The sequence below is a fragment of the Rhineura floridana genome, chromosome 8, assembly GCF_030035675.1.
Source record: "Rhineura floridana isolate rRhiFlo1 chromosome 8, rRhiFlo1.hap2, whole genome shotgun sequence".
Lineage (NCBI taxonomy): Eukaryota > Metazoa > Chordata > Lepidosauria > Squamata > Rhineuridae > Rhineura > Rhineura floridana.
In genome coordinates, this window is record NC_084487.1 from 90,712,594 (window position 1) to 90,727,608 (window position 15,015).

At 43.2% G+C, this 15,015-nt stretch overlaps 1 protein-coding gene across 6 annotated transcripts in view; it reads right to left on the minus strand.

Moving 5' to 3' along the window:
- The window catches only part of ANKRD26 (ankyrin repeat domain containing 26), a 198,269-nt gene that overhangs the window by 117,655 nt on the left and 65,599 nt on the right, over positions 1 to 15,015 (minus strand). For all 6 annotated transcript variants that reach the window (XM_061640078.1, XM_061640076.1, XM_061640074.1 and 3 more), the window contains 3 exons: positions 10,220 to 10,369; positions 8,272 to 8,305; positions 4,167 to 4,308 (listed from right to left, as the gene is read on the minus strand). In XM_061640078.1, the coding sequence (XP_061496062.1) occupies positions 4,167 to 4,308; positions 8,272 to 8,305; positions 10,220 to 10,369 (326 nt within the window). The remainder of the gene's footprint in view (positions 1 to 4,166; positions 4,309 to 8,271; positions 8,306 to 10,219; positions 10,370 to 15,015) is intronic.

The window sequence follows — 15,015 nt, forward strand, 5'->3', positions numbered from 1 at the left end:
ACATTACATGGAACTCTGCCAGGACAGTAGTGCCATTGCCTCCGCGTGCAGTTGTAAAGAGCGTGTGCCACCCTCCTTGTTCAAGTGAGCTCGGACTGTTGTGTTGTTGGTCCATATGAGGACATCCGGATATTGCATTAGACTGGCAAAATGATGGAGGACTAGATGTGCAGCCCGTAGCTCTAACCAGCTGATGCTTTGGTGAGCTTCCAGTGACGACCATGTCCCCTGTACGTGGTATCCCTGACAATGTGCCCCCCAACCTTTGAGGCTTGCATCTGTGGTTATGATCGACTGGGGAGGGTCCTGCAATGGAACGCCCTTCTGAAGATGTAGTGGAGTTGACCACCAGCACAACGATTCCTTCAGAGGTTGTGATGCGAACATGCCTGTGCCTGCAGCATGCAATGTCCTGCTGGAACCGAAGGAGAAGCCACTGCAGCAGCCGAGAATGGAGACGTGCCCAAGGTACAATGCCTATGGCCGAAGTCATCATGCCTAGCAGGTTTGCAAGTAGCATAACATCTGCCACTTGACTGTGAGAAATTGCAGCCATCAGGTTCACTATTTTTTAAATTCTCTCTCCTGACAGATAGATTGAGTGATTGTGTCTAGAGTTGCCCCCAGGTGTTGGATCCTCTGTGACAGGCTGAGTTGGCTCTTTTGGTTGTTCACCAAAACCCCATGATCTTTTAGGTGAGCTAACACTATCTGAACGTCTTCTCGTGCTTGAGTAAGGGATTTGGATCTTATTAGGAGATCGTCCAGATAAGGATAAACATGCAGGCCTTGTAGCCAGAGGCTGGCCACTACTGTCACCATGATCTTGGTAAACACCCTGAGGGCTGATGATAGGCCGAAAGGTAGTGCCTTGAACTGGTAATGGAGGCCATTGAAATAAAATCGCAGAAGACGGCGATGTGCAGGGAACATTGGCACATGTAAATAGGCCTCCTTGAGGTCTATGGAAGCTAGAAAATCGTAAGGTTGTAGGGCCTCCCTGATTGATGACAGAGTCTCCATCCTGAACCTGCGTGGGGTATCATAGTGATTGAGAAATTTCAGGTTGAGTACCGTGCGCCAGGATCCATCCTTCTTCCCCACTAAGGAGACTGAGTAAAGCCCTGAGAAAAACTCTTCTAACGGCACTTCCTCTATCGCTGAGATATTTAGCAAATGGAGGATCTCATTGGACACTGCCTGAAACTTCAATGTGGATCTGGGTACTGGAGAAGGAAGGAAGCTGGCAGGCGGATACTGCAACAGATCTATTTTGTAACCCTCTTGAACTACTCGCAAAACCAATTTGTCCTGGGTGGTTTCCCTCCATCGATGGGAGAACTGACCTAATCTTCCTCCCACCGGTGGTAGCTGGGCTGAGTCAGAAACGTTGCTGATTCTGATGCCCTGGGCGTCCTTGGTTGGGATAACTACGGGAAAAGGAAGATTGAGGAGCTTTTGTTGGAAATCTTGGTTTGTTCCATGCAGGACAGGCGTTTCTGAAATCACATCCTCTTCCATTGGATCTGAAAGGACGAAAATTGTGCTGAAACTGGAAGGAACCAGAGTGGCGACGATATAAGCGCTGTCCCGTCGTCGTGATGGCATGGCCTACTATTTATCCCTAGACTCAACTAGGATGTCCTTTAAAGCCGACTCTCCAAACAGCTTGTCACCAGAAAAAGGAACAGAAGCTAGTGTTGCTCTAGAAGAAGCATTTGCATCCCAGTGGGAAAGCCAGAGATACCTGCGGGCAACTACTGCTGCCGCCATAGCTCTGCACGAAAATTGAGTAGAATCCATAGTCTCATCAGCAATAAACATCAAGGATCACGAGACCTTCAGCAATGCGCTACATTTAGTTCCAGAGCAGCCACTACCTTGCAAAACAGAAGAGGGAAATGAACATCTAAAAACAGTTTTGCTGATCCCATTTCCTCTAGATCTGATCCTTCACTCCATTCCCCTTCCTCCAACACTGCATCCCCTTCATCATTAAGCTGTCTGTCAATAGCTGCGAGCCCCTGCTGCCTGCCACGTACCCTAGCAATAGCAAGAGGACTGGGGGATGATGGTCTATTGTGGCGTTGCTACCCACTTAAGAGTCTTTTTAAACCCAGGGGATGTACATCCCCATCCTCCTGTGAGGAAGGAGGACTTTTTGATGCCCCACCCCTTGCCAACTCGGCAGCCAATTCTACTATCATGGCATCCTTAAGCTGCTGAAGCACAGCAGATGACAACAGATCAAACAGCATAATCTGCGACGGTTGTTGCTGTAGTGGTGGTTGTATAGATGGTATGGGGGGTACTGCACTGCAGTTGGACTGGAGACTCATACCGCATGGCAGCTGGGAGGCATTGCCCTTGTGTTCTGATCGAGTCCTCTTCCTCTGAGGACAGACGCTTTAGCTCCCTAGGCATACTAGCGATAAGGCACGGGAGATCAGGAGAGGGTGGTTGCTGCATCCCTGACAGGGCATAAGCACTGACTTCAGGTGGAGAAAATGATGTCGTCTCACTACGACTTGTAATGGTGGGGGCTGCCACCTGCCTATATGCTGCTAAAGCGGGTGATGTCTCCAGCTCTCTCCAAAATGGCGGGTGCACCGCCATGCTCCAAGATGGTGCCTGCCCATTTTCAAGCTCCAAAATGGCAGGCACTACCGGGCCTCCTCAATCTAACATCACCTCTTCTCTTGACCCCGCTGCCAATAAGCCGTAAGCTCCAAGAGATGGGGAAAAGCAAGGCCAGGGACGCTCGGAGCCGCAGGCGTGATCTCTGAGAAATGGGCGGGGACAGGAAGGGAAGGTAGAAGGAGCGTGACAAACCTTGGCCCCCATAAAAGGCCCCAACCACCCCCATAAAAGGCACCAGCCGCCCAGGGAGAAGGGCCCTCCCAGAAAAAGGAACAAAAGAAAAAACCTTTACCAAAAAGTGTTTTTAATATATATATATATATATATATATATATATATAAGATATAAATTAGAAAAGACAAACACTGAATGAATGAAAGAAAGAAGAGATACAGCAACAACAAGGAACAGATTTACTGAAAGAGAGCTAAGGCTGAAGGATCCCCCTAGGACAAAAGGCAGGAACGGAATGGAATCAAGATGGAAGGAGCAGCCGAAGTCTTGACTCTTGTGCATTCCTGCCTTTGGACACTAAGTAGAGCTACTACCCACCTGATGGTATGTCACCTGGGGAAAAACAAGAATTCTTAATACTCAGGTTTTTAAAGTGTGTGGTTACAGATGGAGGTTCCATAGTTTTTCTTAAGTTACAGTTATTAATTTTCTCCTCAAAGAATGTAAGTAAATCCCACCTACTCTACCCTCTGATATTCTCCCTTTGCAACCAACCCTCTCTTCCAAATATCAATCCCTATCTGTCAATTATCATATACATAGATTAAAAAATTACCAACCATCATTCACTCAGCCAATCAACACACAGCATTCCTACACATTCTCATGCCACGGTGGGATGGATGAGGGAAAATAAGCTGAGTTTAAATCCTGGCAAGGTGGAAGCACCGTGGGGGAGTGGTTTACATATCCAAGAGATTGGTTAACTGCCTGCCCAGCATGGGGTTACACTCCCGCTGAAGGAGCAGATACAGACTATGGGTCCTTTTGGACTCAGGTCTCTCACTGGAGGCCCCGTCACTGGAGACCCAGGTAGTCTCAGGAGCTAGAAGCGCTTTTAGCACCTGCACCTGATACAGCAGAAAGACAGCACTGGACTCCATCCTACATGCCTTAGTTCCATTTTTGCTATTCTTTGGAATCTGATCAGAGTTCCCACTTAAATATGACTTTATTATCACTAACAAATAATATTTGCATTGCAGCATATCTCAACACCATATATATTCCAACTGTTCATAATTGGCAACATTCAATGCTGTACTAGCAGACACCACATGACTTTTCCTTCCTTTCCTCCCTTCTGCAGTCCCCGCTAATCTTCTCTGGAGGTCCCCCAATCTTCTGGACCAGATTTTGGCACATGCAAAAGGCTGTAGGCAGAAGGAGAGGAAGGGGAAATGCTTTTTGAATGAGCATAAGTCTGTTGTGCAAGCAGTCTGACACCACTGGATATTAACCATAATATTCTGCACAAAATAATTATGTTTGATAATAAACAATACACTTACCTTTACTATCCAAACTAAGTTGTTCTATCAACATCATAGCATCTTTGTAGACTAAAGTAGGAAATTCAATATCCTCTGTAGCTGTATCTGAAGACTGAGTTAAGTCATCAAAATCATTGATAATACGCATTGCTCTATAGATCTATAATACATAACCAGATAGAGTAAAACACTGATGTATATCATAACAAATCAGTCCATTTCTTTTATTAACTTTTATCCCATAATTAGCATTTCAAGAATGTAGCAATAGCTCAATTCAGTTTAACAAACCATGATATACAAATCAATTCACATGTTAGTCATCTCAACACTAAACACATGCAGATGCATGACTGTCCTTGACCTTGCTGGCATAATCCTGCTCTCTTGTTCACATGTGAAAAAGGGCTACAATTTAGACTTAAACTATGATTTGGTTTCACATATGCAAGCAAAACCGCATTTAGCTTTTTACACAAATCTGTTCTTGCGCTACATCAAGTGTAGCCAATGTGATGCCCTCCAGAAGTTGTTGGATTATAACTCCCATCACCCATGACCATTTGCTGTGTTCTCTGAGGCTGATGAGAGTTGTGGTCCAACAACATTTGGAGCACACTACATCAGCTCCCCCTGATGTGCCCTCTTTCAGCTCACCCCCTCTCAATCCAAGTCTCTGGATGCTATCCCAAAGCATTTTGCCTTGTTCAGTTGAAAGCAAAGTGACAGCACACCTCATCTATTATATTGGCTATTCCTAGGCAGAAGGCTACTAAAGGTTTTGCCTGCTTGGCATCTTTCAGACAACTCTTAGCTTTCCTGATAGCACCACTCATGTCTATCTTTTCAGGTGATACTATCCACAGATCTCCCCCCCCCCGCATTTCTTTAACCATCCTATATACCCATGACCAGAATATTGACATGAAGCATACTTCGCTCCTCACCTACAGTTTTATACCTTAAATCTCTGTAAAGCTGCATGCATTCATTTTGGCATATACTTAACTGATCTTGCTTTTCCATAAATTTTCCTTATATTCCTTAATTCTGTTTGCACCCCCTAATACTGTTGTCCACTGAAATTGAGCCCTCCACCCACTCAACTTGCCAGGAGAAGAGGCTTATTTGGCTTAGATGCAATAGTAACCATCAGTGGGGGCAAGGATTGCTGGTGAACTGTGCATGCAGAGTCAGAGATCCCCATTGCAGCAACAATTGAAGGACTATAACAAAGCCATTTGGTCCTGGCCATCAGATGTGGAAGTTGTGGCCACCATTTTGTATCATCTCACATGCACAGCAGTGAACAGAGCTTCCTGCTCACAAGCCCCAAAAGTACAGAACCCAGCAACAATACAGATTGGGCTCTCATTTGACCCACAAGTATGGTACACCTGCTCTGAACTCAGCGGGAGAGGGGAGGAGAGGATGGAGAGAAGGGTGGCTTTGCAGAAAGGGAAAGGGGGAGAATTCACTTAGAAGGAAAGCACACACAAAAAACTGAGCTGCACCCTGCTTGCTGCAGTTGAGAGAGCTCCTGTAAGGGAAAACAGATGAACAAGAAGAAATGGGAACTAAAAATCACTCAGGGAAGAACACTCAGGACAGTCAGGAGATAAAACACACAATCACTCAAGGGAAAACAAAAGGTGCACACCCAAAAATGCAGCTGAAGAAGCATGATGGGAAGGCAGGAGAGATGACAAACCCTGAGAGAAAAAAGTGCACAAAAAGGCACAAAAACTCTGACCTAACACACCAGAAAGAGGGAATATATGAGCAGAAGACACAGAAAAGAGATTTAGTGAGGTGAAGGACAAGCAAGGAACCTTCATCAATTTTTTTAAAAAAACAACCCCCCCACACACACTAATGGTTTTCGGGGTGTATTTTTTGCCTACTGAGATTTCCAATGTATGGTTGGGTGACATTTTGATCCCAGATGACATTTGTGTCTGTGGAGTCAGAAGAAGTGTGCTGGACAATACCTAAAAACCCAGAGCCAGAAAACATTTATTCAGAGAAAGTAGGATTTTTCTGTGCAGTAAATGTTTGTGCCTCCCCCTGCATATTGAGTAAACAGCACAATTTCTGCTCCTTTAATAAGCTATGATTTTATTTTCAATTACAAACAAAAACTATTTTTAAAGTAAAAATATTATGAAAATATTGTAAACTGTCTAGAAAAATCTTTCTTACATCTCAGAACTAACGTTAAAGATTGTGTGGGGTATTTTTCTAACCCCATTAAACCTGCAAGAAAACTGTCCTTGGTTAGAGAAATGTCCACAAACATTATATGACTTGTGCCAACCTATTGACATCTCCAACACAATTTACACTGTGCTGTGGACACTGCAACAGAATTGTCCGCAGTTGCTGCAACATCTGCTGGTAGGGTTGACCTCATTCCATTCCCTGAAGACATGCTCAGTTTTCCTGTTGGTTTCACAGATAATCAATAGGATAATGTTCTCTGTGATGAAGAACTCAAACATTTTCACCAAGATCTCTTTCAGGGCACCCTCTTTGGCCCTAGGTGTTCTCTGATGATGTCCCTGGTGCTTCTGCTGAATTGGCTGCAGAGCTCTCCTCCAGGCCCTTCCATTTCTTCCTATGATCACATCACTGTCCCTGGTTTCTGGCTCTGCTGAATGTGGCCTTGCTACCCTCCTACCTCTTCCTCTTTTCCCCACTCAGTGACCACACACTTGAGACCTGCTTCTTCCTTCTCTTTCAGGAGGACTTTGTATAGGCGGACTGCACTTCAAAAGGCTGCTCCTCATCATTGGATGTACTGGAAGAATGTTGTGATGGAACATAATATTCGCTTTCTGAGCAGATTTCCACGTGTGGTACAGTGTCCTCTCATTGTCACTACCTCTGTCATCGCTCTCAGAGTCACTGTCTATGTCAATCTCACTACCCTGGAAATATGTCACATGCATTTCCTCTGCAGTCATGAGTCACCTCCTTAGTAAAATGAATGATAACAGCTTCTATGAATGATAATAGCTTCAGTATGGAATACTAAGTTGTTAGTTGTTTCATGCAACAGTGTGGTGGTCCAGAAAACTGACCTGGGCATTTCAAAGTATACCTGCCCCAACCCATGAGGGATGCCTGAAATCAGCTCTGGATGGATGCCAATTAGTTATTTCCCATCCCATCCCAGCTTCTCCTAGAAAATGGGGTTGAGGGTGGGAATAACCTAGGCAAAGAAAGGGGGTTCTCTCCTTTGAATGCCATAAAGGGGATGGAACATAACATTTCCCTAGCATTTATAATTTCCATCATTTGTAAAATAAAACTTACTTTGCTTGTGGAAGCCATGGATTTCTTTCAATAGCCAAAGGTTTATCCTTCTATGTAGATCCTCACTGTTACAATGGGTTCTTGGAGATATGATTGCAAGTTTGTTTATTCTTTTGTCATGTGACTACAAGCTTGTTTGCTCTTGAAAAGGTGGGAGAGGAAGTTTAACTCCAGTGCTCTTGGGTGACCTGTCACTGATCATTTTCCTAAGAAAAAACGATGGGGTGTTTTTACAACCCCAATCCGCTAACATTGGCGAGGGTAATAAATTCACTCCAAAAGCAAAATTCAATGTATTTCTGGATTATTTTGTGTCCCAGGTGGTTTTTTGTGTCCAGAAGGAAAACAGTAAATGGCTGAAACCGGCTGAAATTTGGGGACACTGTACAGGTGACATTTTGTGACAACATCACACATCTACTTATGTGTAAACTGCACAATGAAAACTGCTGGGGTAGGTTTTTGCCCCACAAAACTGCCCAGACAGAAGGCAGGAAATGGACTGGGGTCTCCACCTTTAGCAAGGCCCTTCCTCAACTCTGTTGCATTTCCTGCCTGTAGAAAATAGATGGCAGAATCTACCCACCTAATGGACCATCATCCAAGGAGATTGTGCAAGCCCAAGGTTTGCTACAACTTATTCCTGCTTGTGCACTTTGTTCTAAACCCTAGTTTAGCATTTTGTGCAAATGTAGCCATTGTGGGTATTTTGCTTCAAAAATTGGTGAAAATACCATTGCCACTTAAAGTTGTATACAAATGTTTAGAAGTTAAGGCAAACTTTTGGTAGCCTGCTTTACAGTACCTTATTCTTTTCACTCACAGCTCTGGCTGAATGTCTAGAAAATAAACATAAAAAGTTTCAGTATGAACATGTTACAAACAAACTACTTTGGCTCTAAAATGTAAAATATTCTGAACAGCAAGTTTTTAGAGGCTTCAGCAATGCATATGTCATATGTTGATAGTGCACCACCGAGGTACAAAACTAGTCACAGGAGGTTTATATGAATCCTGTGGGATTTTTCCCCAACATGGCTCCTTTGAAATTCAGGCAAGTCATATTCTGCAGAGACTACTGCATAATATGACTAGAAACACTTTCCTAGATCATAACACAAACCAGATTACACCCTTGTGAATCTTCTACTAATCTTAGATTCTGTTATCTGTCTACTTTCTTTTCTCCACGGCTAATTGCACTGGGTTTCTGTAGGGCACAATAGATCAATGAAAGGGCAAGGAAAGAAAGGGTTAAACACTTTTCCCCAGATCAGCACTTCACTAACCTCCTCCCAAAAAATCAGATCATCTGTCCGTTCTTTCTACTTTGAATAGCAACCATCAGTGTCTCTTTAATCTGAATTAGAGCAACAGCATTTAACAGTAAAGATGTAACATGATGCTGTTCCTGATTTTGACTGGAGCAGAGTCCACAGTTAAAATAAGTACATTTAATGACAAAGATGAAACTTGATGTTCTTCCTGATTTTTATCAGAGGGGCCAGCAGAGGACATAATTTGCTTACTCTGTACACAAGCTACTGGAGTGGCTGAGTGGAAATCCAAAAAATCATCTTCACTTTAATCAGAATTGAACAGAATTTCTGGGTCTAGAACTAGTCCAGAACCTACTTCATCCTCTGACAGGAACTCGTTATACATTTCTGTTCACTGCTGAAACTGCTGTACAACATACGTGGCTTTTCTGTATGCCACCTCTGCCACTAGTAAAAAGGATGCCTTCCTCTTCACTTGAGCAGAGTCAGAGGCTTTGCTCGCTGTTGCTTCCACTACCACAGGGCTGATTAGACTATATACAGTTTTGCTGCCTGCCGCCATCACTACTGCGGAGCCCAAATTACCCACTTGGAAGTGTCCTAGTGCCCACTGGAGGAAAGAAAAGCATGGATCACCAGGAAAGTGGGGTGAGGGAAGTATTACCCCCCAGTAGTGACCTTATTACAATTAAGGTTTTTGTGGGGTGGGCGTCTGCTCTCTCCACATGTTTTTGGGAATGCAATGGAAATATTTTCATTAGTTTGTATAGTGGGCAGTGTTGATCTATGTGAAAAACAAATCACCATGATTGGAGTGCCCTGGAAAATAATTCACTGCAATTACAAGCTAGACCTGTCTGTGTAAACAAAACATCCCCCCATATCCCCATCTCTTCTCCCAGGCATTTTAGCATGTGTTTTAAAAAATTTTAAATTGTGTTTTTAAATTGTTTTTTGTGTTTTAAAATTTGTATATTTGTTTTTAATTGCTGTAAACAGCCCAGAGAGCTTCGGCTATGGGGCGGTATATAAATGTAATAAATAAATACATAAATAAAGCTCTGGGGGTTTCTCTAGTCAGCCTGATTTTGTTTTCCAGGGGAAAAAATAGCTATGCATTTATTTATTTTTGACAGTTGAAGCCACGGAGCCACTTGAAGTCTTTGGGAGTCCCTTATCTACCTTGAGATGACTTGGTAATGGCATAATCAGAAATGTAAGAGCATTCGCTGAATCATCCTGATTCGCCTCATAATTCAGGATACACACAGAGCCGATGCACACTTCTAGTATATATTATATTATTGTCAAAAGATGTACAATTGTACGGTGAACACACAATTAGAAAGGCTTCTTCAAAATAACTTAGAGAAAGACAATACTTGGCTAAATGCATCACTGGCATTATTCCAAATAAGGCAGGTTTTTACATCCTTAGGTAATCATTCAAAACAAACAATACCATATCATTACCTCTCTTCTTTCATAGATGCTTCACTTAAACTGCTATCATCCTGCAGCTGATGTAGATTTTCAGTGATCTCCTGACTCGTTCTTTGCGTTGAAAGCCAACTTTTATTTTCACTTTTCCCAACATCTTTCACCTTAGCAATTAGATTTTTCCTCAAATAAAGAAAAATATAGCACTTGAGAAGCTATTAAAATATTTTAACCCACACTACCTCAAAGAATGCTAAACTGGAAAAACAAATGTGTCTGTAACAAATATACAGTGACAAAAATGAAGCTGTAAACAAGGTTAGGAATGGCAAAATTCTTGGCAGGAACTTATCCATGATGGCTTGCTGGACTAGATCTTTGAGGAAAAAAGATCTAAAAACTGCTGAATACAAAAGCATTAATAATAAAGAGACTGAAATAGTAAAACACATTCATATGTGTCCAGGAAGAAGTCATAAATGCAACCTATATTAGAATTTTGATTGGAATGATGGAAGGAGAGGAGAAAGAGGCTATTTTCATCTGGAAGAGGCATATTTCTTTAAATACTTTAAATAGAAATCCAAGGGAAAATAGTAACCTGATTAATGATTTTATGATGTAATGGCATCTGAGTCAAACTGTGCCATACACCAGATTATGTTTTAAGCAGCAGTGTATAAATGTTGATGCCCAAAGTGCTGCTGGAGACCAATGTTTCACAACCACTTCGTGTGTTTCCTAGCCCTTTGGCTCCAAAAGGATCCATTTTGCCTGAAAAAGGCAAACTAGTAAGGATCTAGCAAACTAGGACAAACTGCTATTGAATTTAACACTAAAACACTTTGTTGACATGAGCTAGGTAGTGTCCACATCCACTCTCTCTATACACTGGTGTAGGACCCCCTGAAACCAATTTTCCTTCCATGCCTAACCTAATGAAGCCAGCATCATGTATGTCCTATTGACTGGCCAGAGTTTGTCTGGAGACTGAGTGTGCTTTCCAAGACGTACTGTAAAGTCCACATAAAGTCTATTCTCTTTCTTTTGTGAAGCAGGAACAAGGCAATTGTCTCACTTTTGATGCACCTAGAAATTGCCATCCCACTTCACTTTTTTGGAGACTATTCTGTGGCTTTAACATCCTCAGATTCCTTGAACAAAGGAACCTGTGCACCTTCAGAAAACCATTAAAGTGTTTTGTCCTTATTGTGGCCTCAAAGCTCTCTGTGTGACTATGTTCCTGGCTGGATGCCTATTCTTGCATCACTGATGCCTACTTTCACTCCCTGAATTCATCACAGAGCATTAGAAAGGACAGGTATAAAACCCTCTTTTCATTCTCCCCTCTCTCCTGCCACCTTTCAATTTCTATTGTGATGCCCCCTCCTTTTCTCACCAAAGTAATTCATCATGCAGCATCATTCCAGTCTTTCTCCTGTCTCTAAGACACCTCCAGTCTTTCTCCTTTCTCTAGGACACTCTTCACAGTTAACCAATAAAATGCCATTTTGTTATACTTCTTCAATAAAACTTGTTTTATGAAAATTTTATATCTTCACTGTTTCTCTTCCAAATATCTTATGAATTCACTTCACTACCTTGCCTAAATGATCTAATCTTATTAATTCTTGGTTCCTTGATTGTTGGGGGAGAAAGACCGTTTTCTGACTGAACCTAGCTTTTCATGATGCACTAACTTTTTCTTTTACTGTTCTTTTATGATTTTGAGGTGCTGAATCCAAATCCGAAGAGTGCCACTCTCTAAACCTTGGGGAAATTTCACAATTTCAATTCTAAATTTATGAATATAGCAGACCAACCCTTTTCGCTTTTCTTTTATACTTCATTTTTATTCAACTGCATGAGACTCATCTAATTTGGATGATAAGCATCTCAAAATTATTTAAGAATTTTGAGGACACTGATCAGTGGTGGATCTAAGGATGTTGTTGGGGGGGGGAAACTTCTCCGGGAGTGTTAAGCATGTTGCCTACCTTCAAATAAAATGCAGAATTCCAATAAAAAACAGCATTTATTAATGCATTTACAATTCCTGATGCTATTTTTAAGCATTCGAAGGTATTTTTATTACTAATTTTAAGAAGTGAATTACTAAAGTTATTTCCATTATTAACATCAAGTATCAGCACAAATATCTCCATCACTGTCATTGAGATCCTCACGTATAATCCCATTACTGCATTCGCTGTGGTAAGTGCAGAATGTTGTACACCTTAATTGGTCTTTACTGCACCCACATACAAAACTACAACCTTTAGTATATGAACATCTGATAAGATTCAGTACTATGTTAAGTGCTAGAGGAGTATGTTGTGCCAGCTTGTAAGGTGTATGGAACAGTTTGAATTTACTGAAAATGGTGTTTCTTCACGGAGGTGTCCAAGTGGGTAATGTAGCTCCCACTACAGCTCAGAGACAGGAAACGCTTCATTGAAATTTTTTGCTCCTCCTCTCTGGCTGAGGCTCAGTTTCATTTCATTTCTTGGCGAGCTCCTGCCATCAGCCTCAGTAGCAAACCCAAGGATGAGAACACATGAAACACATGAAAAAGAACAATGTGCTACAACAACAAAGATTAGTGGAGAAGTCATGGCACTGAGTGACGCAGTCCCAGCCACCAAACAAGATAGCAAGGGTGGGCCTTGGAGACCTCTTTTCATTCATGAAGAAACACCATTTATGGTAAGTACAAACTGTTCCTTCTCTCATGGATGATGGAGGTCTCCAAGTGGGACGTACTAAAGCTGCAAACCTAGGGTGGGTCAGATGGAGGCAGGACCTGCTGTAGAACCCTGGGGCAAAAGAAGCCTCTGCTGAGGCATATAGGTCAATTTGCCGTGATATTCAAGTGGCCCTGAATGTATTCTGACATGACTGATTATGTATGTTGCTCTACCCATGACAGCAGCGCCATTACCTCTGAGTGCAGAGCCATCAAACGAGTACCCCCTTGTTTGTTCAAGTGGGCCTGAGTTATGTTGTTGATGCGTATTAATACATACTGAAATCTGATGGTGTCCACGAAGTGCCAGACGGCCAGATGTGCTGCCCATAGTTCAGGCCAGTTGATGCTTCTACATGCCTCTAGTGGCGACCACAGCTCCTGAACGTACTGTCCCTGGCAATGGGCGCCCCATCCCTTCAGACTTGCATCGATGATGATGACCGAAAGAGGCAGATCCTGAAGAGGCACTCCCCTTTCCAGGTTTCTTTTTGCCATCCACCAATAAAGGGACTGCTTGACCTGCCAGTAAAGAAGCACATAACAGTGGTTGCAGTGTGCAACGCCTTCTTGGTAATGGAGAAGCCGCCATTGAAGCAGCCGAGAGTACAACTGAACCCGGGGGTAATCCCTATTGCCGATGTCATCACACCTAGTAGCTTCGCGAGTACCATGACGTCCGCTGACCACGTTTGAGTCAATGGGAAGGTTGTGATCTTCTAAATTCTCTCTGGTGATAGGGGGATGGATTGCCAGGGACATGGATTGTCCAATCTCGCTCCCAAGTGTATTAACTGTTGAGATGGACTGAGGTGACTCTTTTGAGAATTCACCAAGAAGCCATGATGTTTCAGGTGCGCTACTGTTATCTGGACAGCTTCCCGAGCCCAATGAGCGGAACTTGCCCGAATCAGAAGACCATCTGGGTAAGGATATATGTGAGACCCTGTAGTCGAAGACCGGCCACCAATGTCACCATCACCTTGGTGACGACTCGTGGCGCTGAGGCCAGTCTGAAAGGTAGGGCTTTGAATTGAAAATTACTCTCATTGTGGTAGAAGCGTAGCAGTCGCCTGTGCATTGGGAATATAGGGATATGCAGATAGGCTTCCTTCAAGTCTACCGATGCAAGAAAGTCCTGGGGCTGGAGGGCTTCTCTTATGGATGTAAGAGTTTCCATCCTTAATTTCTATGGAATGACAAATTGGTTTAGGAATTTGAGATTGAGTATAGGGTGCCAGGATCCATCCTTCTTCCTGACCAAGAAGACTGAGTAAAGCCCTGAGAAGAACTTGCCTGAAGGCACCTCCTCTATTGCAGAGATGTCTAAAAGATGATGAATCTCATTTGAGACAGCCTGCTGCTTCACTGCAGAGTTGGAAACGGGTGAAGGAAGAAACCTGGCGGGCGGATGCTTCCTCAGCTCTGTCTTGTACCCGTTCGACTATCTTTAAAACCCACTTGTCCCGGGTAGTGTCTTGCCATCGATGGGAGAACTGGCTTAGTTTCCCCCCCACTGGCAGCAGCACTGCTGAGTCAGAAACACTGTTGGTTCTGATGCCGCTGCCGTATCTGACTGGAACAAGACCTGGGGAAAGGAGCTTGTTGGGTCTTCTGTTGGAATCTCTGTCTGTTCCAAGAGGGGCAGCCACTTCTAAAGTTGCAACTTCGCCCTGTGAATCTGGAGTTGTGAAAGGACTGATGTGATTGAAAGGAGACGAAGGGGCGCCTGTGCTATCATCCCTTCTCTGTGATGACATCATCTTCTTTTTATCCTTAGTCTCTACTAGGATGTCCTTCAGTGCCACGTCTCTGAACAACTTTGAGCCTAAAAAGGGGACTGAAGCTAGATTAGCCCGTGATGATGCATCCACATCCCAGTGGTTAAACCACAGGTGCCTCCGAGCAACGACTGCTGCTGCCATGGCCCTGCAAGAGAATTGGTTCATAGTCACATCAGCTATGAATGTTAGTGATCTGGACACTTTCAGCAGAGACTTTCTAGCTCTAGCAGGATCTTGATTGACATTGTCAAACAGATCCTCTAGCCACAGGAGTGCTGCCCTGGCAAACACTGAAGCTG